The following is a 26,235-nucleotide window of genomic DNA, read 5'->3' as shown; positions in this document are numbered from 1 at the left end:
CCTTAAACTATTCTTTTCATTATTTTATAGGGATGGGATATTTTTTGTGCTCTCAATGACGCGTCATCTTTAGAATTTCATTTGTCTTAATCATTTCAAAAACTAAGTTATATTTTATTAAAAACTTATTGCAGTATTGTAGCGAAAATTAGTGATAATATCATATTTTTGTTAACAATCAATTTTTTATGCATAATCATTTAAATATCAAATGAGCAATTTAAAACTTAAAATCATGCAAATCAAAATAAAAATCCCCAAATAAAGTCTCATGTCATAGTCCATATAAAAATTATTATAGTTCCAAAATAATTATTAAAATTACGTTTAAAGTGCTTAAAATGGAAACATCTGAGAAGCTCATCCAATAGTCGTGTCCAAGTCCTAATCTTGGGGGTTATCTGTAAAATCAGTAAACTAATGAGTGAGCTAATAAGCTCAAAGTGAGTCTTAACTCAAATATACAGTAATAAGCAGTGTAAATAGCAGTCAAGCCATTCAATAATAAAGGATTTTAAAATAGTACAGAATCACAATTTCAGCATGCATAAACATGTCAATGTGGTATTTTCAAAAAAAATGTCCTACCCATCTCTGCTACACACCATAATAAGGGTTCCCTAAAACTCATCCAGCCAATAACACACCATTTTGTGGACAAGCCACCAGTAATACAGATAAACTACCATAAATGTGAACAAGCCACCAGTAATGCAGACAAGCTACCAATAATGTAGACAAACCACCAGTAATGTAGATAAACTGCCAGTATTGTAGACAAGCTGCCAGCATTGTGGACAAGCCACCAGAAATGCAGATAAACTATCAGTACTTCCTCCTCACATAATCGTCCCAACCCTAATGCAAAATGACATATTTTTAACATTAACTAAGCAGTATAGTAGGCATGATTAAAACATGCAACCAATGGCAGAAACAATAGGCATGAATTATCATGCGATCAGTATTTCAATATCAATTATCATAATGTTATCATGTGATCGATTATTAACAGAATTGGTGCCATGTCTTAAACATGCAATCATATTTAACAATCTCAGTGAACATGATTTAACATGATTTCAATATCAAAGCCAGATCAATGGCATGCTTTAGCATCACAATACATATGAAATAATATTGAATTATATAATGACATTACATACACTTTTGGTAGTACAAATTTCTTAGATCGAAGTACTTACTTACAGTAAATCCTTAATAAGGAATTTACTATTCAAAGACTATTCACCTTGAATACTTTACGTATTCATTTAGTCACAAGATTGGTTAAAATAAAAACAGATATTTTTAAACACATATATAATTTTTTTATAGATGAATTGATCCACTATTTTTAATTGATTAAGATCTCACACCTTGAATGAAAGTACAATGGTGCAAAATCTACACCTTTATAATCCTTACGTTTTAGATCTATCTAGATCTCGCTCGATTCTATTATAACATTAAGGTACCAACACCAAATACATATGTTAGTTTTGGTTATAGTCCAATATAGTTCTCTTATGAAATCAAGTGAGGAACTTACCCTATTACTCGTTCCAACGGAGATCCAAGTACTTCCCTTGCACTAAGGCTAATCCAAGCGGTCCGGATTGGATCCTTCATGAAAACATATTATACATACATTAGACACTAGATTCAGCTCACTTAAAGAAAAAAAAGAATTGAGATTAAATGAACTAATCCTCACTTACATTATATTGGGCTAAATCAGAGATTTTATGATTTCAACAGAAAATTCGAGTGAATGGAGGAGGAACAACTATGGAGAAAATCAAAATAAAGAAAAGGTAAGTATGAATATTATTTAACATATTCAAAAGAATAGAGGAATGAGTGATAAGGATTCGGTTATGACCAAAGAAATGAATAGAGGAGAAAAAAATGAAGAAAAACAGGCGTTCCACCACTGAAACTTTTAGGCATCTTTATCCTATTGTGAATGACAATATGTCTAAGGTTTGGAATTTGATTTGGAAGGCTAGAGTGCCTCAAAAAGTTCGGCTATTCCTTTTGTTATTATGGAATAACAAGTTATTGACAAATTAGGAACGGGTTGGGCATCATATGGCTAATGATAGCCATTGTTTGAGGTGTGGTCATGCTATTGAGTCTGGGTTGCATGCAATTCGAGACTATCCTTTTTCAAAACCGATTTGGGTCTTTATGGTGCCGAGATTTACTCAAAATGCCTTCTTTTCTATGCAGTTTAATGACTAGCTTCTGTGGAATTTGTAGAATAAAAAGATTTATGGAAGCAAGGATGTTGAATGGCAAACTTTCTTTCCTATACTATGTTGGTTGCTATGGAAAAGTTAGAACTGTACAGCCCAATTTTTTACCTGGGCCCACTAAGACCCAAACAAATAGCCAAATGATCCAAGCAAATTAAAAACCATCAAACCCAAAACAAACAAACCCCAACCCAATAAAAACCAACCTAAACCTAAAACCCAAAAATTAAAACCCAAAGTCCAATTCCAAACCCAACAGACTCAACCCAAATAAACCTACTTACCCTAGCCCAATACAGCCCAAACCTTAATAGAAAAAACAAAACCCTAGCCACTCTTAAACCTAGGCGCCGCCCTAGCCTTCTGACCAACAGCCTCAGTGCCACCACTGTTGACACCGCCATTCCACCGCCCTCAAGTTGCACCTACAAGGACTAAATAAGAAAAGACAACAAGAAATCATGTAAAAATGGCTATAAAAGCCATAAAAAATCCTTTGTAATTTGGCTGGACACTTTTAAATAAAAAAAAAAGAGTAGATTCAAACACACAAAAAAACAACTAAAATAACAAAGCAAGTTGAAAGGAAAAAGTTAGAAGCGGGCTAAGGTTTTCTTCTTTGTTCTTTTTCTTTCTTTTTTACAAAATCGTTTATATATACATATATTTCTTTATTTCTTCTTTTAAAATTACATATATTAAAAAATGAGTAAAAAAATATAAGAAAAATCTTACCTTTTTTTTACTCGACAGAAAAAGGGCATTTTTGGGCTCCAGCATCCGTGCACAACGATCTCCGGCGGCGGAGCCCATGGCGGTGATCGGCTGGAGTCAAGCCGGATTTGGAGAGGGGGGAGAGAGTAGAGAGTTTTTTGAAGTTTTTTTTTTTAAAATAAAGATGGAATGATTTTTTTTACAAAAATGTGACTTAAATAGCAAAATAAAACGACGTCGTTTTGGCTTAAGCTCATAAGCCTCAAAACGACGTCGTTTTGCCTTGGCCGACCCGAATTCGACCCGCTTCAGGCCTAGGATCCGCATGTTTTTGATTAATGGGTTATTTGCTCATTCAGTCCTTCCATTTTTTCATGGTTTTTGCAATTTAGTTTTTTTATTTCTAATTTTGCCCTGGAATTTTACTTTGATTTCATTTTAGTCCTGTGTAAAGTGCTATGCTTTGGAGGGGAAGAGAAAATTTCCCTTTTAACCCCTTCTTGTTATTCGCGTGTTTAAATCGGTCCTTTTCTCTTTTATTTATTTCATATTCACCCCAAAATTTTATTTTTAGATTCGATTTAGTCCTTTTTCGTTATTTTTACTATTTTATTATTAAATTAACTAATTTAATATATTATTATTACTATTATTTTTCTTTTATAACTTAACGTATTATTATTATTATTGTTGTTGTTGTTGTTGTTGTTGTTGTTGTTGTTGTTGTTGTTGTTGTTGTTCTTACTATTATTATTAGTATTATCATTACTGCCATTATTTTTCTTATTACTATTATATATATTTCTCTTTCGAAATTTATTTACCTATTATTATTTTTAAATACATTTATATTATTCTTATTATTACTTGTTCATTAATATCCTTTTATATATAATTTTAAAACTTTTTTTATTTATACCATCATTATGATTAATATTATCTTATGTTGTTTACACCATATTTATTTATTTGTTTAATATTTTTTTTAGTTGCTAACTTTAGTCTTTTTACTCGTTATTTTTTGGCTTGTTCATTTTATTTTTGTCCTTATTATCATTATTTGAATATACACGTTTATCATTCTGTGACACAAATTAGCATCGTGATTTATTTTCCATTTTACTACAAAATCATATCGCATTAACCTTCATTTGATACACAAAATTATTTTCATAAGTGATACCCCATGTTTCGATATTTGAAAAGTCGTTCCCTAACTTACGAGGTTTTGATTTACTCAATAAATCCGAAAATGCGAGTCCCTTTTTAAATTATAAGTTTTTTTAAAAATAATCTCGAGAATTAAGAAAAGATCGTGTTTTAACTTACGGAATATGATCTCTTTTTAAAATCGAGATAATCAAATATCTTTCAAAATAAATAATTTTTCGGCGTTTATTCGCGTATAGGGAATTTAAGACATTGTGTCCTAACTTACGGGATATAATCATTTTCCTCGATTAACGTGGAATACATCATTTTCTCAAAAAAATTTAAATAAGTATTTTAACAAAGGGTCGTACCTTTAAAATCTTCAAAGTTCTCAAATTTTTGATATCAAGACATTAATTAATCAACTAGGTACCAATTTTGTACGTATCGAGGGTGCTAACCCTTCCTCGTGCATAACCGATTCCCGAACCCATTTTCTGGATTTTGTAGACCAAAAATCATCGTTTTAATAAATTTAAATTTTTTAAAACGACCGAATTACTAGGCGATCCGATCACACCTAAATAAAAAGGATTGGTGGCAACTCCCACTTTTCGTTTTCAAAATCAAAGTCGACCTCTTTTTTTTTCAAAAAATGATTTCGACAGCTTGGCGACTCCGCTAGGGACTTTTTAAAATAAGAGATTCAAGCCACGAGTTGATTAATTTTTTTCCTCTTGTTGAAAGTTGCAAACTTGGTTTAAATGTACGATCCTTTTATTGCATTTCATTCGCTTTTGTTACAATCTGTATCACTGTGGTTTATAATTGCTATGCTGTTTAAGTTTTGGTATCTTTTTGTACATTGCATTGCATGATCAGTTGATCTTACCCTTTTAAGTGGGAGTGAGAAACTATTCCTTCGTGAGGTTTTCACCTTCGTGTAGGATAGTGGATCGCTTTTGGGATACATCCGTACCTATGTCTTCGTGAGATTTTCATCTCCGTGCAGCTATAGGGAAATGTATTCCCCTGAACTAAACTCAATCTATATAAGCCTATAATGGGTGAAGATCAAGGAATCTGCTGGTTCAAGTACCTTTACTTTAGAACCGAACTTGCATATAGTGAGCCGTAGGAACCCGCCCTAGGTAGAGCTAAATCAAACCCTAGTGGTTACCCGCACAGGTGCTTTATTTATTATTCCTTGCTTGCTTTAAACTGTGTATGAAATACTGACTTGCTTTATTTTACTTTGATTGTACTTGCATGGCATTTTCATCACAAAAGGTGTTGATTCACATTTGGTTGCTAAATAGATAACTTATCATGGAAACGGGGTTTCTTGATAAAGTGGAGGATAATGCGGCCGTCCGGATATGGGCTGAGACAACACAGCAAGAGAAAGGTGATAGTCTTACCAAAGGGTATGTGTCAGAATTGTGGGATTTCACTCGGATCAGTGTAACCCAAAATAATCTCCAAGAGATGAAAGAAATTTGGGGTCGGTGGGATGACGAGATCAAACAGCTATTCTACTGTCATTATGGTAATTTACCCTATTTGCTCGATATCAAGGTAGAAGAGCACCTATTTCGAGCCCTCGCCCAGTATTGCAACTCTGCTTACAGTTGCTTCACTTTCGGGAAAGTAGATTTGGCACCTACTATAGAAGAGCACACGACCTTGCTCCGTTGCCCGAAAATTCAAGTTGACAAAGCTCATTCCAAAGCTGCCAACGTCTCAACATTCTCAAAAAGCTGATAAACATCACGGGAATGAGTGAACATTAGGTTACAGCTTGGATCAAGTAAAAGAGAGATTGTAAGTGCATCTATTGGAGGAATTTGAGGGATTTAATCCTAGCGCATCCCGATATGAAGAAGAGGGTTAATGTTTTTGCTTTGAACATTTATGGACTGGTTATCTTCCCCAAGGCTTTGGGGCACATAGACGAGGTGGTTTTCAATCTATTTGATAGGCTTAGTAAAAGGGTCACACCCGTACTCACGATTTTGGCTGAAACTTTCAGATCATTAAATGTTTGTCGAAGAGCGGGTGAAGGGAGATTCATCGGATGCGCACAACTCTTACTAGCTTGGTTCCACAGCCATTATTGGAAAGTGGAGAAGGTCTCGTAACGCATCTTCTCCGAAAACTACTCTCCACTGAAAGAGTTAGTAGCACTCCAAGACGGGATGATATTACAGAGGAAAAGTGGATGACGATTCTTCAGAATCTGTAAGAGGAAGATGTCAAATGGAGAGCCTTGAGGATGGTCCCTAATGAGATATTATATCGATGTGGAGATTTTGATTGGATTTCCCTGCTTAGGATATAGGGAATCATTGCGCATGCTCCTCTACTCGTGTTAAGATAGTATAGATCAAGACAGTTTACGCCACCAACACACGAGTTAGCTCAGTGCGAGTTCATATACAAGGGAGATAATTACAAAAAGAAAGTTCGTGAGATATCAAATGTCTAGAACCAAACTCATAAAATGAAAAGGTTTGCTGCTAATCTAATGACCACCCCTGAGTATGACTGATGGTGGGGTCAGAAGATCAATGACAACATCCCTACGTCAGATCAAGAAAACACCCGATCAATGGAAGAACACTTGAAGGTGATCCCATTTGAGTTAGAGATCATCAAACAAGATTTTGAGAGAAAGAGTTCGGAGCTAGAAAAAAGGATCCAGCAATTAAAGGGAGAAAAAATACAGCTGGGGCTAGATGTCAATGTCCAGAAACTAGAAGCTAAAAGCTGAGAAAAGGAAAAAAAAGGCTGAAGAGGATTTGGTTACAAAAAGAAAGTTCGTGAGATATCGAATGCCTGGAACCAAACTCGTAAAATGAAAAGGTTTGCTGCTAATCCAATGACTACCCCTGAGTATGACTAATGGTGGGGTTAGAGGATCAGCGACAACATCCCTACGTCAGATCAAGAAAACACCCGATCAATGGAAGAACACTTGAAGGTGATCCCATCTGAGTTAGAGATCATTAAATAAGATTTTGAGAGAAAAAGTTTGGAGCTAGAAAAATGGATCGAGCAATTGGAGGGAGAAAAGATGCAGTTGGGGCTAGATGTCGATGTCCAAAAACTAGAAGCTGAAAAGCTGAGAAAAGGAAAAAAAAGGCTGAAAAGGATTTGGACAATTTGAAAACAGACTACAAGAAACTGCGAAGGTCAATGAGAACCACTGGGCTAGGAAAAATGTCAGAACAATAGCGGCAGGAAATTAAAGAGGAAAAAAGTAGAACTAGCTAATGGGAAGAAAAATTCTCAGATGCTCAAGCTCGAGAAGATACTCTAAAAAGGAGTTTGGTAGAAAGCCAAAACGAGAAGGAGGGATTAAAGATTCGGGTGTCAGAGTTAGAACATTCCTTGTATCAGTATCACAGTCGTAACTCTGCAATCGAGTTAACAGTTTGTCTGAGCAAAATTGAAGAGTTAAAAGGGAAGATAGAAGAACTTGAAACCGCGCTGCAAAATCGTGAACTTCAGAATGAACTCTTTGAGGTAAATAACAAGCGGTGGAAGGAGTAGTTTCATCAATCTCAAAATCAGGTCAGGAACAGGGATTACGTCATGGACGAAGCTTTGACTCAAGTGCGAGAAGTGGCCGATCACTTACAAACCTTAGCAATCCAGGCCGATGTACTAAGTTTAAAATACAAGTCAGACTCAGACCGAGGCCGAGAGCTAGCTCGACTTCTTAGGTAGGTTAAGGCTTTAGGTGTTAGGGCAAGACCTTATATGTAATCCAGTTTATGTAAAGAAATTTGTTTTCTGGAAAAGTTACTTTAATGAAATCAAATCAGAATCAACGCCTTTTGCATTCATTACATTCATGCATTTGCATTCCATCGCATCATATGCATTAATTTTCACAAAAAGACCCTAATTAAAAAAATCATTTCAGTAATCTAGAAACTGACGAAAATCAACCAAGTACGCATCCTTACGGTACACGAAGAAAAGCTAAAGCGATGGATAAAATACTAGAAAAGTTGGAACAAATGCAGAAGGAGATACAAGAACAAATGCAAGCACAAATGCAAGAGCAATTGGCTAAAATCCAGTAGGTTATGAAGGACCAAATGCTGGAATCACAAAAGAACATGATGAATCAGCTAACAGAACTGCTGACTGGTAGACAAGAGAAGGGAAAGGGCCCTATGGACGATATTGGAGATGACAATGAAGATCCCTTCTACCCTCCGGGTTTTACTCCAACGAATGTTCAGAAATAACCCGAAGTGTACTCACGAAGGTTATTTGTTACAATCAGGCCCCAACAGTTTCAGGTTGGTGTTTCGGCACCGACGAACTACCAAGTCGGCTCAGGCTCAATCCAGAGGATAACCCAACTAACCCTGTTGTCCCTAATCTTGATGATATGATAGAAACAGAAAAGACAAGAGTAGATCTCCCAAAAGAACTCGAAGAACGGTGTAGATGGTTAGAAGAAAATTTTAAAGAAATAGAAAATGCGGACTATCATGGTGGAATCGATGCTAAAGAATTGAGCTTGGTTCCGAACCTGGTGCTTCCCCCCAAGTCTTGAACTCCTAAGTTCGAGAAGTATAACGGGACTAGTTGTCCCAAAGCTCACATCACCATGTTCTGCAGGCAAATGGCAAGCTATGTCAATAATGACCAACTATTTATTCACTGTTTCTAAAAAATTCTGGTTGGGACAACATCCAAATGGTACAACCAATTGAGCCGTACCAAGATTAATTCATGGAAGGCTCTAGCACAAGCCTTTATGAAGCAGTATAGTCACGTGATGGATATGACCCTTGATAGAATCACTTTACAAAACATGGAGAAAAAACATAATGAAAGCTTCAGGTAATACGCCCAACAGTGGAGAGAGGTAGTCACACAAGTTCAACCACCTCTATTAGAAAAAGAAGCCACCATGCTCTTCATTAATACCCTGAAGGCACCTTTCATTAATCATATGCTGGAAAGCGCAACTAAGAGTTTCTCAGACATAGTAATGTCTGGTGAAATGATAGAAAATACGATAAGGTATGGGAAAATAGAAGCTGGGAAAAATGCCAAAAAAATAGCCCCGAGGAAAAAAGAGCACGAGGTAAATAATGTGAGCACATATTTGAAATCGATCACCGTAAGCCAACCGAGGACGACAACCACTGGTCATCAAGGCCCACCCATAAAAGAGCCCAACACAAAGCAAAATATGGAGAAACTTCAATTTACGACTATCCCAATAACGTATAAGGAGTTGTACCAAAGTTTATTTGATGCACATGCTGTGTCCTCCTTCTATCTAAAGCCAATGCAACCCCCATACCCTAAATAGTATGACGCAAACGCCCAATGCGAATACCATGCAGGAATCACGGGACACTCGATAGAAAACTGCACTACTTTCAAGAAGTTGGTCTAAAGACTCATCAAAATGGGAATTTTGAAATTTGATGATACATCTAGTGTAGAAAATTCGTTAGCTAACCATGTGGATAAGGGGGTAAATGCGATAATCGAGAGCTCAGGGAAGGAAATCAAGATGAATATCACAGAAGTGAATACCCCACTAAAAGGAGTGTGGAAGAAAATAGTAGAAAGAGGGTTAATTACACAGAATTCAGGGGACAGACCCCGAGGAACAAAGAATTATTGTGAGTTCCATGATCAAGAGGATCATGAGATTCAAAAATACAGTGAATTCAAGGCTCTAGTACAAGAATTGATGGATAATAAGGAACTAGAATTCTTTAAGTATGCAGGAAACCCAGAAAGAAAAAATGTGTGTGCCTCGGAAGAGGGGTCAACAAAAAATATTTACAAAGTCAACCACCCAGTGGTTATCATTTCATGGCTAAGAATTAACGAAGCCGGGGCACAAGTCACGCCAAAATTTGTAATTCAGAATCCCATTGTTTTCCCTTATAAAGATAGCAAAAGGGTACCTTGAAACTATAACTATAATATGACAATCCCAGGAGAGGAAATCCTAGCTAACGCATCAGAAGAAGGTCAAGACATGAGTTTCTATACGCGTAGCGGAAGACGCTATAATACCTCAAATACAAAAGTCGAGCCTGTTAAAAGAAAATCATTGGTGATTAAGTAAAAGAAAGAGAAACCAGTTAGACTTGAATCGCCTGTTAATGAATCGGTAACGAAAAAAGAAGCCAATAAATTCTTGAAATTTCTAAAACACAGTGAGAATAATGTCGTGAAACAGTTGCACAAATAGCCAGCTCATATATCGGTACTGGCTTTACTCTTAAGCTCAGAAACCCATTATAGCGCATTGATGAAGGTGCTGAATGAAACTTATATTGCTAACGATATTTCGGTAAACAAGCTGGACCGCCTAGTCAACAATATAAGTGCCGAAAGCTTCATCTTCTTTAATGATGATGAAGTACTGCCAGGAGGTCGGGGATTAACTAAGGCTTTACACATCACGACCCACTGCAAGGGATGTACGTTACTGGGGGTATTGATTGACAATAGATTGACCTTGAATGTCCTACCATTATCCACACTGAATAGATTGCCTGTAGATAGTTCTCACATGAAAGCCTGCCAAATATAGTGAGGGCATTCGATGGCATAGAAAGGAAGGTAATGGGCAGAATCGAAATACCACTTCTGATCGGTCCAAGCACGTACGAGGTAGATTTCCTAGTGATGGACATCAAGCTTTCGTATAATTGCCTATTGGGGAGACCATGGATACATTCAGCAGGGGTAGTCCCTTCGTCGCTGCACCAAAAGTTGAAATTGGTAACGGAAGGTCAGTTGGTAACGATCAATGCCGAAGAGGAGATCATCACAGTGGTGACCAGTAACGCGCCATATCTAGAGCCAAATGATGAAGCAATCGAATGTTTCTTTCAGTCTTTAGAGTTTGTGAATGCGACATTCATTACCGAAGGAAACAGAATCCCAATGCCCAGGATATCCCAGGCCTTTCGGTTCTAATTATCACCATTCGTATATACTCGTTTATCATTCTATGACGCAAATTAGCATTGTGGTTTATTTTCCATTTTACTACAAAATCATATCGCATTAGCCTTCATTCGATACACAAAATTATTTTCATAAGTGATACTCTATGTTTCGAGATTTGAAAAGTCGTTCCCTAACTTACGAGGTTTCGATTTTCTCAATAAATCTGAATATGCGAGTCCCTTTTTAAAATATAAGTTTTTTAAAATAATCTCGAGAATTAAGAAAATATCGTGTTCTAACTTATGGAATATGATCTCTTTTTAAAACCGAGATAATCAAATATCTTTCAAAATAAATACTTTTTCAGCGCTTATTCGCGTATCGAGAATTTAAGACATTGTGTCCTAACTTACATGATATAATCATTTTTCTCGATTAACGTGGAATACGTCATTTTTTCAAAAAAATTTAAATAAGTATTTTAACAAAGGGTCGTACCTTTAAAATCTTCAAAGTTCTCAAATTTTCGATATCAAGACATTGATTAATCAACTAGGTACCAATTTTGTACGTATCGAGGGTGCTAACCCTTCCTCGTGCGTAACCAATTCTCGAACCCATTTTCTGGATTTTGTAGACCAAAAATTATCGTTTTAATAAATTTTAATTTTTTAAAACGACTGAATTACTAGGTGATCCGATCACACCTAAATAAAAAGGATTGGTGGCGACTCCCACTTTTCATTTTCAAAATCAAAGTCGACCTCAATTTTTTTTTTCAAAAAAATGGTTTCGACAGGAACAATGTTGTTTTCTCTAATAGTCACATTTGTGTACATGAGATTGTGACTTCAGGTGTTGCGTGAGCAAGGAGCTTTGTGAGCTGGAACACCAATCCTTTGCACTCTAGTCCAATGGTAACTGATAGGTCTTGGTTACCACCGGATAGAAGATGGATTAAATTCAATACGAATGGGACTGGGTTATCGAATGTTTATAACGCTTGTATTGGAGGAGTGTTTAGGGACTCTGATGCAAACTAGTTATATGACTATTCGATGGTGGTTGGTAAGGATTCAATCTTAAGAGTTGAGCAAGAATGGTGTTAGAAGGGTTGCGCATAGCTTGGGAGAAGAGTTTTAAATAAATTGACGTGGAGTGTGACAATGCCCTCCTACTGAAAACTATTCTAACCAGTGGAGCTACTAGTAGTAGAATGATGGAACTATGACTTATTCTTCTGTCACTAACTTAAAACTGGAAAACCCGTTTTTGTCATATTCCAAGATCTTAAAACGAAATTGCGGATCAAATTGGCAAAATGTGCATTTAATGGTGGCGTGGGATTGATCTCCTTTGAAGAAAGCCTAATTTCGGTGCACAATTTGTTGTTGGTGAATTTACTATGTACTCATTAATGTAATTGCTTAATGCTGTTTTTTTCTTTTAAAAAAAACTATAAAAAAAGGTGGAACTTTCAAAATGAAAATTATTGTGTTAGTGGTAGGTAATTAAAACTTAAAATAATTATGGTTTAAATTTTGAATTATAATTTTAATAGATTATGATTATTAAAAGTAAAATATAATTAATATTGAAATAGTTTTATCTCAAAAAATGTAAAGGATAAAATTTTATAGTTAAAATGATTTCATTCAAATTATTTTTTAAAATGTGATAATTAATTTTAAAAAAATTTATGCTAATATTAAAATTTAAAATAGATAATATGTAAATAAATATTTAAGTTAAATCAAATGGAAAATTATATAATTAATTTTTATTTAATTAAAATTTTATCTAAATTTTAAAATTATAATTACCTAATTAAAATTATAACTTAATAATTAACTAAAAAATAAGAGTGCTGCGAATTAAAGGTGTGCATGGGTCGGGCTGGGCCCAGACAAAATTTTAGGCCCGTTTTCTTAGCCCGGGCCCGACCCGGCCCAAAAAAATTGTTAAACCAGAGCCCAACCCGGCCTGGCCCATATTAATTTTCTTTTAGCTTATTTCATTAAATAAAAAATTTTAAAATATAATAAATCAAATACATTTAAAACAAATATTAAAACAAGAAACAAATGAAAAATGATACTAAAACAATTCTTAAAATAATACACAAATTGAAAATATAATAAAAAGTGATTATATTAAAATTGAAAATAAAATGTAAATATGATTAAAAATAAAAAATATATATTTAGTATATAATTCGGGCCGGGGCCAAAAAGTTTTACCCGAGCCCGGCTCATTTTTTTGCCCAAACCCATATTTCGGGCCTATATTTTTACCCGAACCCTCCTATTTTTCGGGCGGGCCTTCGGGCCGGGCTGGGCATGCACACCTCTACTGCGAATGGATAAAATATTTACTTCTTGGGTTTTTTGTATGTATCTGCGGATAACCAACACCATCAAATTAAGCAGGCAATAGGAAAAGGAAAACTCGATTTTAACCTTTTTTTATTATTTTACATTTCTATATTTATTTTTAGTAATATTAAACTTTTGTTTTTAATATTTTGATTTATATAAATAATTTGTTAAAATTTGATTTAATTTGTTTTTAAAATTTGATTTAATTTGATTTTAAAATTATTAAATTGGACTTAAAAGACTTGAAAGATAGAAACAAATTATCTGAAAAAAAAACAAATAATTCAACTCAGAATAATTTAAATATGAAAAATTTGGGTGTTAAATCTAAATAACAAAAAAATTCATACACGAATTTGTTGTATAGAGTACATTCATTTACTAATTTATATTTGAAAATAAAAAAAATCATATAAATATGAATGCTTAATTTTCTTTTTAGTTTTCAATGATGGTAAAAATCATATATATATATATATGAAAAAGTAATGAAATGTGATTGCATAAAGGTAATAACTTTAATGCACAAAGTAAAAAGTGATATTAAGTGATATACATACATATATATGCCCCTAAAAGGTAATTAAGTTGTGGCCATTGAATGTCAAATGTCATTTAGTTATGGTTATTGAATGCCTTATTTCCAAACCAATTATTATGTTTCTCTTTCATAAACTTATCATTACATATAAATAAAATATCAATAAATTTAAATTATAAATTTTCATCAACTTATAAAAATAGTGAGGAAATTGATATTCATTTATAATTCTAGTGTGAACTGTAATAGTGTTTGAGATTTATAACCCTTCCCTTTCTCTAAAAAAATAAAATATTTTTTATTTATTTTTACCACATAAATACAATAAATTCCTAAAATAAATCAATTTATATAATTGTAAATATTGTCATCTTATATTAATATTTTTCAAAATATTATATATAAATAAATATTTTCAAATAGCCATTATTAATTATTGTGTAGAAATTTTGTATTCAAAAAAAATTGGAAGGCAATGTATTTCTACCAAACTTTATTAAGAATAGTTATTTTCTCATTTCCAAGATAAAATACAATATATTTTTTTCTTAAATAGGACAATTCTTATTACACCTTTGAATTATATAATATCAAAAATCACTCAAGAGACGAAAAATGATGAAGATATGCTATTATCGAGATATATCCTGCACATTATATATGTCAACATTAACACATTGTTCTAGTTTAAAATAAATTTTGTACAATTCTAACTTAACATTTAAAATAGACTTAATACTATATTGAAATCACCACTATATAGAATATAATTAGGTTGCGGATTATTTAATTAAATTGGCTTTGAACAAAAAAAACAAGACTTACAACTGTTTTGATTTCCCTCCAAAGGCGATCCTAGCACTTGTTGAAATAGACAAGGCAAAAGGTGTTTTTTTCCTTTCTAGTATAATTCTGTAATTCTATGTAAACTAGATAAGTAATTGTTCTTTTCCACCAAAAGAAAAATCACCACTATGAGAATAAGTGCATTAGCACAGTTATAAAACAAGCTCGGTACAATTCTAGCCTAACATTTAAAACAAACTTAGTATCGTATTAAAATCACCACAAACATAACATTGTATTGGAATCACCAGTATTAGAATAAGTGCATTAGCACATTGCTCCAACATTAGTACATCATTCCAATTCCAAAATAAACTTGGTATTATATTTTAATCACCAAGTTCTGGGGTTATTTCTAAATAAATATTCCTTTCTTTGTCTTCCTTTTTTATATATATTATATAAATAACTCTTTATTCAAATCAAATAATTTCATATATGATACTCAAAATACTCTTAATTAATACTTTAAAAATATATAAATGAACAACATAGTAATTATTTAATTTTGCTTATATAATAAAAAAGCCACGATAATTAATATATCAAATAATAATTTATCTTCCTTCAACATATCAATTCAATCTATATTGTATAAATACATAATTACTATTTTATTTTTAGAAAATTATTGCCTAATCATTTGTAATTTTTTTATTTATCGACAAATTTTAAAGGATTTTTATCAAAATAATATAAAAAAATAAAATAATTTTGAAAATGACATAATTTAGAGATTAAATACGAGATAATATGATTTCTATAGTAAAAAAACAGTATGGCATACTTGTGAAATGATACCACCTAAAAAATAAGTATCAAGCAAATAAGAGACATATAAATAGACACAACTAAAATTATTATACTACAAACTGAATATTCAATATATACATATCAAGGTATTAATAATTTAAAAAATCATATAATATGCAAAATAAACTCAAACATATTAAAAATAAGGACTAAATAAAAACGCAAATTAAAGTTGGAATTAAAATAATAATTTAAATCAAGGGACCTAAATAAGAAATATCCCAAAATACAATAGTTGCTTCCCTCTAATTGAAAGGTTTGCAAAGATGTGTGGTTTTGTTTGTGCGACACCCACATTATTTATTTATTTCAATATTTAACAAATATTTGATAATTATTTTTTTAAGCTTTCACTGTAAAAATCATATCCTTATTTAATCTCCCTATTTTCAAAATAATTTTATTTTGATAAAAAAAAACCCATGCTTAGCTACTAATCTTTTAAAAGTAATTGATTAAATAAATGAATGGTTTTTAAAGTTTGAAAAATATAAAGCGCATATTTCTAACTCTTTTACTGACACGTGCTCCTCAGCAATTGTCACTTTATCATTGAGGGACGCCTCGTTTGACCCTTGTTTTTCGCTTCTCAGTCCCAAAAAAAAAAAATTTGCCGTCACCGTCTCCGTTACCTAACGGCGCCGATGTCTCTTCCCTTCCTTTATTCAACTCCGTCTCTTTCAACAGATTCCGTTCTCTCTCTCTCCCTCTCTCTCTCTCACTCTCTCAAAGGGCATCATTTTTCAAGCTCTCAATTTTCTCTGGATTCAAATCCTCTATTTTAGGTAATAGCTATAAAATTCAATTTTCTTTTGCTTTTTCTTTTATTATTCTAGGGTTAGCTTCTTTTTTTTTTGTCTGTGATTGATTTGATTTCCTTTCACATCTGCTCCTTTTTTTGCGGCTCTCTCTACTCTTGGGATTTTATTGGATTCTGGTTCTTATAGAATCATGGATTTGCTTCTTCTTTTTTTTTTTTGTTCTTTTTGAGTTTATATTCTGTTTGTTTGATGGCTAAGAAAATCGATAGAAAGTGAGAATTTTGAATCTTTATTTTTTAGGGTATTTTAGATCTTAGATATAAAAACATTAGCTTGACTCGGCCTTGATATGCGATTTGTCTGTCATAAAGGAAGCGTCTTTTTTGTTATTTTGATTCCATGTTGATATAGAGAATTTGATATTAAATTGGGTGTTCGTTTTTGTTTTTTTTTTTCAGGTTGGGTTTTTTTGGTGTTATCAATGTTACTGCCCTTGTTCATGTTTGGCTGTAGTTTGAATTTGGTTGATTGATGAAACTTAGTGGATACTGTATTGCTTGGAATTGAATCATGAAGATTTTTATGAGGTTTACCAGTGGTTTTGTGGATTGATTGGTGTATGAATATACGATTTGGCTGGAATTTTCCATTTGATTTGTGAAGATGTCAATAGAGAGCTTTTGTTGATTGGTAGGGGTGTTTCAAATTATATATAAAAGTGAAAGAAAAAAAAAAAGAGGAAATAGTTAAAAGAGCAAGAGAAAAAGAATGGGGGAAGCTATTCTCACTACTTTGTCAATGGAAACTGATCACCCATCTACACTTTTGTCTATGGATTCCGGTTCTTTTCTACCAGATGAATTGGAGAGAGAGATGAACCGATCTATGCTGTTGTCTCGGCCACCTGATATCAATCTCCCGTTATCATCCGAACCGAGCCCCCCACCTTTGGCTTGGAATGATTCATGTGAAATCTTAGATGTTAGCCTTGCTCCCCAGATTTACGAGGCGGTCGTCAGTGTCCCGAAAGTGGCTAAGAAGTGTATCAAGCGTCTTGATAGTGTATGGGGTGCTTGGTTTTTCTTTACTTTCTACTTCAAGCCTGTTTTGAGTGGGAAGTCAAAGTCTAAGGTAATCAGGGACAGCAACGGTTTGTCTGGGTATGACAAGTCGGACTTGGAGCTAGATGCATTCTTGGTTCAGCATGATATGGAGAACATGTATATGTGGGTTTTCAAGGAAAGGCCCGAAAATGCACTTGGTAAGATGCAGTTGAGGAGTTACATGAATGGTCACTCCCGGCAAGGGGAGCGCCCGTTTCCGTTTAGTGTTGGTAAGGGTTTTGTTAGATCTCATAGAATGCAGAGGAAACACTACAGGGGTCTTTCTAATCCTCAATGTTTACATGGGATTGAAGTTGTGCCATCACCAAACCTCTCGAATCTCGATGATGAAGAGAAGAGGAGGTGGAGAGAACTTACCGGCAGGGATATAAACTTCTCTATTCCTCCTGAAGCAAGTGATTTTGCAGCTTGGAGAAACCTTACGAGCACAGAATTCGAGCTTGAGCGCCCCCTTGCTACTTTAAAGAGTAGTTTAAATGCCCACACTAGAAAACTGCTTAACGGTACTGGTTTAAACCTATCAACTCAGCCAATAGAACATAGCAATGGTAACGGGATGGATTTATCACCTGTCTGTAATAAACGAAAAAAGGACTATTTCCGGCATGGAAATGATGAAGATCCTTGTTTACCCAATAATTTGCATTCTAACGGAGTTTTGGATATGAAAATTCACCGGTTCGAGCCAACATGGATGAATGAATTTAGTGGGGTAATGAAGAACGTATACGGGCCTGTAACAGCAGCGAAAACAATATATGAAGATGATGAAAGCTTTTTGATCATTGTCAGCTTGCCCTTTTCAGATCTTCCAAGGGTGAAAGTTGCTTGGAGAAATACTCCCTCACATGGAATTGTAAAGATATCATGTGTGAGTACAGCCTGCATGCCATTCATTAAGAGACAAGATAGGACGTTTAAGTTAACAGATCCAGCACCTGAGCACTGCCCTCCGGGGAATTTATTCGAGAAATTCCCCTACCGAACCGCATTCCGGAAAATGCTAAACTGGAAGCATACCATGATGAGACAGGAACAATGCTTGAGATAATCGTGCCCAAGCATCGCGTAGGACCTGAAGAGCATGAGGTACGTGTCTGCTTTCGGCCCTCGCCGTGGAGTGAACGACCATTCATGGACCTGGAGGAATCTATATTGTGATACATGTAAGGATGTTAGTGGTTGGTGCTTCATTGTTTACTAACCTCATTCCATGAGGAAATCTATGAAATTATAACTGCAATCGTTTTAGATTATATGGTTATTTTTTGGTCTTGCCGTGCGTAGTTTGATATTATTAAGAATTCATCTTTGTTGACATAATCATTGATTTCATACATGTAGAACCTTGCATTTAATCTAATTTTTTTATTTATGGATCATGAAATTGGAGTTTGGGGTTTTCACTTGGCTTCAAGGTTTTTGTTTTTTCATGAGAAGGACTAGTAACCGTAATTATAATCCAAGGGTGGATTTTTTTTTTTTTAATCTTGATTAGGTGATGGTCTTTCTTCTTTTGAGAACATGCTGCTTGTTAAAGGTGCATTATGTATATCATTAGTGATTGTAACACTGTTTTCAGAATCAGAATGCGGATAATCAGATGGATCGGTTGGATAAAGTATCAATTAAGATATCAATCTGGAATAAAATTGAACTTTTTATATTTTAATTTTATTTAATTTTTTATTAATATATAAATTAAATTAATTTATTTAATGATAAAACAATTGATTTGATCTAATTCTATAATAAAAGGAGTTAATAAATACATTGAACTCAAAAAAATGTGAATTTTGATCTGATCAACAAGTATAATTATTTTAGTTGATAAATTTATTTATTTTGAAAGTAATTGAAAAAAAAAGTGGATAGAATTTAGAGGTGCGCATGGCCGGGCGGCCCGGCCCGGCCCGAAGGCCCGCCCGAAAAATGGTAGTGTTTGGGTAAAAATATAGGCCCAAAAAATGGGCTTGGACAAAAAATGAGGCCCGTTTAGAATACGGGTTGGGCCTCGGGTAAGATTTTTTAGCCCGGGCTCAGCCCGGCCCGATTTTAATATTAAAGTTTTTTTATTTTTAATTTTAAGTAACTTTAGTACTTTTACTTTACTCTTTTTTGTTGTTTTTAATGTTATTTTGATATTGTAAAATTTTTTTATTAATATAATTTGGTTCTTAATTTAGTTCTAATTTGTTTTAATTTTTCAATTTTAATATAATTACTTTTTATTATATTTTTAATTTATGTATTATTTTAAGAATTATTTTAGTCTCATTTTTTATTTATTTTTTGTTTTAATATTTGTTTTTATGTTTTTAAATTTATTTAATTTATTATATTTTAAAGTTTTTTATTTAATAAAAAAGAAAAAAATTGATATGGAAGGGCCGGGCTCGGGCCTACCATTTTTTCCCCGAGTCGGACTTGGACAAATTTCTAGGCCCATATTTTGGGCCGAGCCGGGCCGGACTCGGGCCTTAAAAACGGGCCAAAATTTTTTAATGGGCCCGGCCTGGTCCGGCCCATGCACACCTCTTAGATAGAATGGCTCAGCATATCCATTCGCTTTCCTCGATGAATAGAATCATCTATAACGTAGGGGTAATCAATTACAAGAGTAGATATAGTAAGAATACGAAGAAATTTGGCAAGAAATTCTAGCCGTTGATCAACTTCTATCATCTGCACATAATAAAAGTCCCAGCAAATCGTTTTCACTCTGCGCTCTAGTTGTATTGTAGTAACGGTTGTTGCTCTTTCAACGGAAGCAGGCAAAGGGTATTGCCTACCAAAGATTAAAAACATATACGGTAAATTATACTAACGGTCACTCAATTTTGATTTTAATGATAAAAATGGTTGTATTAAATTGTTTGTATCGAACTTTAGAAATGATCATATTTGAATTGTTTGTATTAAATTGTTTGTTATTATACATGATAGAAATGAATTTCTTTGTATTTTATTGTCAGTCATGTGTAGGACAAAAATAGATTTATTTGTATTAAATTGTTTGGTTATTATTGTACATGACAAAAATAGATTTCTTTGTATTAAAGTTTATGACATGTGCATGACGGAAAAAAAATTATTTGTATTAAATTATTTTTGTAATTATTATTGTCTGCAACTGCCTAGGTTATATTAAAGTGTTTGGTTATTATCTGTCACTTCATTTATTGATGTTAAATTTGTTCGGCAGATTTACTTGGTGATGAATTTAATGAGAGTGAAGAAGACCTGTTTAATTTTGATGTGTTTGATAGGGTTAGAGCTAATCTAAATGGCTTAAACATGGATGATATAGAAGTAGGGAAATTGTCTGATAGTGATGATTCTAAGAGGTTAAATAGTGTACATGAATCTAACTCAGATGACCAAAATTGGCCTAAGTTTAACTCAGATAGTGACATGAATAATCCAAAACTTAAGGTTAGAATATTATTTTTGACCAAAGACAGTCTAAAAGAAATTGTCAGGTAGTATGGTATGCTAAATAGTTATTTTATTAAATTCTCAAAAAGTGATCAAAAGAGGTTAAAGGCAGCTAACAGTTCAAACTGTTCTTGGTACATATGGGCCTCTAGACTACACCTTAATGACCCTATTGATCAAACTTGACAAATTTGGAGTTAAACCCTAACCATAATTACTCTAAGGTCCATAAAATTAACAATATAACCTCAACTTGGCTAGGTCAACATTATAAAGACAAGTTCATTGCTGATCTTGATTATTCTTTGACATCATTACAAACAAGATGTTAAAAGAGATTACATTTCCCTTGTCTCACTAACCAAATGTAGGAGGGCTAAACTTAAGGCAGTAGAACTACTTGAAAGAGATCATAAGGCACAATATGAGAAGATATATGAGTATTTGTTAGAGGTTAGGACCCAAAATGTTGGAAAAACAACAATCTGTTATCTGGATAATAGGTTATTGTTGGAAAAAACCTGATTTGAAAATGTTTTTCTTGTACAATGAAAAATTAAAATTTTGAAAATCAACCCGATTTATGATATTTATAGCAATAAACCTTAACCGAATCCGCACCTATATTTTTTGGATAAGCGGATCCTTGATGTTTTTTGGCTTTTAATTAAACAATCTTCTCCGTTATTTTCACACCTGTGGATCAATCTTGGGCTCTCGAGATTTTATTACTTGAATACAACCTGCACTTGGGTTGTAGACCTAGAAAGTGTTTGTCACTCAGTAAAACACTTTATAAATAGTATAGATATACCACTAATGGAGATAATGAATTGTGCATATTAAAATAGAAATATATAAAATACATTAAAATGAAGCTTTGGTTGAGTGATAAATTTACTGTTTCACGTTCAAATACCATTATATGCATATTTTTATTGGTTTTTATTAAAATGAACAGAATAATATATTTTCAAATAGTTTAACTTATTTAAACTGTAAAAAGGGATTTCTATAACTTTATTAATCGAAACTTTAAATCTTAATTATTATTAATCGATTCTTTTTAAATTTTAAAATGCTCTATATCCAAATCTTAATTTAATGAAGGGCTTTAGAGCTCAAACTTGAGATTAATTTGATATTTGTTATCATTGTTATAGTATTTTCTAATTATAATTTATAAATAATTCATTTCAATATTCTTTTAAAAGTTTAAATTAGTTTAAATTTAAATTTGAATTATTCATGAATCAAATTAATTCAAAATTTTGTATTTGAAACATTATCTTGTTAGAGTTGTGTGACTCGAAACCTTGTTAAAGAAATAATACAATGATAAAACAAGGGGATCTACGTAGGGCTTAAGGTCGAGGGCCGAAACTCCTCTTGTATAGAACACTTCGTTTATTTGACATTGATTAGAATAATGTTTTTAAACATTTAAATAGATGTAGTCGAAACTCCTTTTGTTTCATTCGTTTTTCAACATTAGTGAATTTATTCTCCTCTACTCGTGATTTTTTCTAAAAGGAATTTTACGTAAAATTTATGTTTTTTTTTACAATTATTCTTTTGCCATTATCAGCATCTATTTTAACACATTTTAATTCCTAAACAAAGAATTTGGAAATCAAGGAATTCAAATCTACAATTTTAAAATCCAAATATAAGTTTTGAAATGCTACCTTAGGTAATTCAAGCAATTTTATGGCAGGGGATAACCTATAATGATAGTTATAGATATTAATGATGTGAACAATGAAGAGAAGATTTTTGAGGGATCATATGTTCAGCTAAATAAGAAATAAGTATTTAGAATTTAAAGTTATGAAACTTTAGAGCAAATCTTTGCTGAATGCTGATGATGACTATTCTATAGAGCATATCTTGAGGAGTGTAAAGCCATTGAGGATACATGTGCTCTGCTCTTATTAACAGGTGTCCTGTTATTGCTTGTTCATGATGGTCCACATGGGCAGGATGGGAGACCTTCAAATGCAATTCACTGTGACTCTCTGTCACTGTTCTGGAGGCTAGTCTGTATGTTAATTGGTATAAAGGCACCGCAGGGTTTGGTATACACAAGTTGCCGTTACAAGTTTAGTCTATTTGTACAAATTATCTCAGTATTATCTGCCTTTTGTTTGTTCTATTATCAAACTTGCCATTTTACCAAAAAAAAAAATGATAGTATTAAATATGCTTAATTGAATTGGAAGCCCTAATTCAATCAAAACCAATAGTTTAAAGCCTCTATTCAATTAATCCTATTAAATATTATATAATTATATCATACAAAATAGTATGAGATTATAATTACTAAGATAGAGTTCCATAATTTAGTTCGCCTCATTATTCTATATTAAAAGGACGAATACAATCTAAAATATGAACCATAAAAAAAATTATTAAATTGATTACAGGAATATCAATTACAGTATCTATTATCCAAAGAGAAATTCCTCCAGTAATGTCGACCATTTATCCCGCTTCCCTCAATATTTCATCAAGTGATCATACTAAAGACATAAACAATCAAAAATAATTATGAAATACAATCAATAAAATAAACACACTATTATACAAATAATACATCAATAAAATAATTAAAATATAACTTAAAACAAATAAAAGATGTTTTGTAATGCGTAAATCCATTTTTTTTTACGAATATTATTAACTAATATTTTTTTAGCAAAACAATGGAAATAAAAAATTAAATATAATTGAAATAATCTAGAAGACATTATAATTATTATTTGTGAAACAGAAAATATTAGAATTACTATTTCAATTATATAATATAAAAAATAATTAAAAGAAGAAAAAAACAGGACCGTTACCGCATTTTTTGGGGGGTCAGAAACCGCTACTACATTTTGGATGTTGCAATTGCAACATTGTTCACATCGTCTGTAGTTTCATCAACTCCAAGTTTATCTAAAATCTCTCTATAAAGCTGCTTTCTATTTTCACAGTAAACTTGGCCGTTCCACCCATTTTTAACCAACTTTTCTCCTAATTCCAGCGCCCCTTCTGCCGTCTCCGCCGCTGTATCAAACGCTGCGTCGATAATTCCACTCTCCAATGCTTGCTCAGCCGTTAACTTCTTCGCTTTCAACACCACATCTCGCCGTACCTTGGCGTCTCCAATCTTGCAGCTAAAATTAAAAAAATAAAATAATATTAAATAAAAAATTCAAAAGTTTGACTAAACTTACTTGTACGAGTGAAATAAGACCATTTTGTGTTCAGGAAAAAAGGTTTTTCCTTTATTTTTTTTGTAATAATATAAAAAATAATAATAATCAAAATAATATGATTTTTAAATTATTTGAATAATATGAATTTATGTATCAAAACTCCGAATCAACATAACGATTAGCGATTTAGGATGATAATGATGAATTTATTCTGTCAGAATCAAATATGACAGCGTTGTAAACTCAAGTCGTCGTCGAAGATTGCAAAAAATAAAAATAAAAATGTACAAACACTGAATAGAAAATTTTCCTATTCTTTTCTCTTCTCTTGCATTTTTCCTAAGTGATTTAGCCTATTAGCTTTTCCTTTTTAAAAAATATATTTTTTGAGTTATAATCGGCTATAACAAGTATATGAAGGAATTTAAAAACAAGTAATTTATTTTTAAATTTAAAAAGCAATTAACTAAAAATAAATTAATCTAAGAGAAACGGAAACCTACAAGAAAGATTTCTCCCTGGAAATAAAAAATTGAAAACAATTAACCCTAAATCCATTTACCCCTTTTTGTTTTTTTGTAGTTCCATTTGTTAAATCTAAACCCATGAAACTTTAATCTCAAAATAATATGAAACTTAAAATTAATTGAAACCCTTCTAAAAATGTCATAAAAAAAATCCAAATTTGTTGGCTATTTGATTTTGTGAGAACGGGATTTAAATTTTTTAAAGGTAATGTTTAATTATTTGTTTGTGTGAGTTCATTGTCTTTGTCTATTTCCAGTGGTTATTTTCGTAAGTTAATTTATTTTTAATTAATTACTTTTTGAAGTTAAAAACAAAAAGGTATTTGTTCGTTACAGCCAATTACAATTCACTAATAAAAATATATTAAAAAAGAAAGGAAATGGAAAAAGCTAATTAAGTGGGAAAGCGCAAGAAAAAAGAAAATGGAAAATTCTATTTTCAATTCTTATACATTTTTTTTTCTCAATAATCTTTGAGCTATCCATGGGAATCCTAAATCAGCGTGACGGTTGATAATAATGGTTTATAATGCTATCAAGTTTGATTTTGACAGCATAAATATATCATTGTCTTCTCAAATGGTCAGCAGCCATGTTGATTTGGACTTCCCATACTCGGTTCATATTATTCGGCTAATTAAAAAAATCAAGTTGAAGGAGAAAAAAGAGGTTTTCTGAAGAATCACCTTATAACGGCAATGAACCAAGCCGGAATTTTCAGCCCGATATCCGTTTCACTCATGTACAAAAACCCTCGATCTTTCCTCATAACAATATAATCATGACAAAAAGCAAAGATCAACCCGGCGGCGCAGGCGTGGCCGGTGATGGCGGCAACGGTAGGCATTGGAAAGGAGATAAGGTCGGCGACAAGTTCCCGGAGCTTGGAAGACATTAAACGTATCTTGTCTGGTGAAGAGCCAGCCCAGGAGAGATCATAGCCGTTGGAGAAGAACTTACCGTGAGCGGTGGTGATGAGAACGGAGCCAGAGAGAGAGGTAGAGTCGGAGCGGATTTGGTTTAGTGCAGACCGGATTGCGTCGATTCGGGCGGGGTTTATGCGGTGCTCGTCTTCGCCGGTCAAGGTTAAAATGAAGAGCTTACCCCGCTTCTCTAAATTGCACATCTCCATTTCTTTTGTTTCAAAGGAAAAAATGCTACTCTTGGTCTAAATATCTTTAGCTATGCATCCCAGCTGAACAATTTCTTATAATAACTTACCTATTTGTTGAACCCTTTAATCGTATTTTTCTTTTTGACTCTTCTCTTAATCGTTAATTAAATGATAAATTGAAAAATTAAATACTGAATTAAAAATTAAATATGAAGAAGTCAAATATTCTTTTAAGTTATAAAATTTATTTGACATATTAATTAAAATTAAATATAAAATATAATTAAATTATTTGATAAACAATATTTTTTAAAATTTTATGGATAAATTGTTTAAAGTATAATATTGAAAGAATAAAAGTTGCAAAATTGAGGCGGAAGTTATGAGGAAAAAGATTTCAGCTTATTTT

General features: G+C 32.8%; 1 protein-coding gene and 1 pseudogene across 1 annotated transcript; one reads left to right on the top strand and one right to left on the bottom strand.

Moving 5' to 3' along the window:
* The first annotated feature begins 16,499 nt into the window (after positions 1-16,499).
* On the top strand, positions 16,500-18,797 carry LOC107960310 (uncharacterized; annotated as a pseudogene).
* Positions 18,798-23,275: 4,478 nt separating this feature from the next.
* On the bottom strand, positions 23,276-25,943 carry LOC107960311 (enoyl-CoA delta isomerase 1, peroxisomal). Its single transcript, XM_016896630.2, has 3 exons — positions 25,399-25,943; positions 23,826-24,143; positions 23,276-23,501 (listed from the first exon to the last, which is right to left on the bottom strand). The coding sequence occupies exons 1-2, from the start codon at positions 25,842-25,844 to the stop codon at positions 23,855-23,857; spliced, it is 735 nt and encodes a 244-aa protein (XP_016752119.1). The 5' UTR covers positions 25,845-25,943; the 3' UTR covers positions 23,276-23,501; positions 23,826-23,854.
* Positions 25,944-26,235: the final 292 nt, after the last annotated feature.

The sequence above is a fragment of the Gossypium hirsutum genome, chromosome A05 (assembly GCF_007990345.1).
Source record: "Gossypium hirsutum isolate 1008001.06 chromosome A05, Gossypium_hirsutum_v2.1, whole genome shotgun sequence".
NCBI lineage: Eukaryota > Viridiplantae > Streptophyta > Magnoliopsida > Malvales > Malvaceae > Gossypium > Gossypium hirsutum.
The sequence above is the reverse complement of the archived record's forward strand: the minus strand, read 5'-3'. Positions and strand labels throughout refer to the sequence as shown.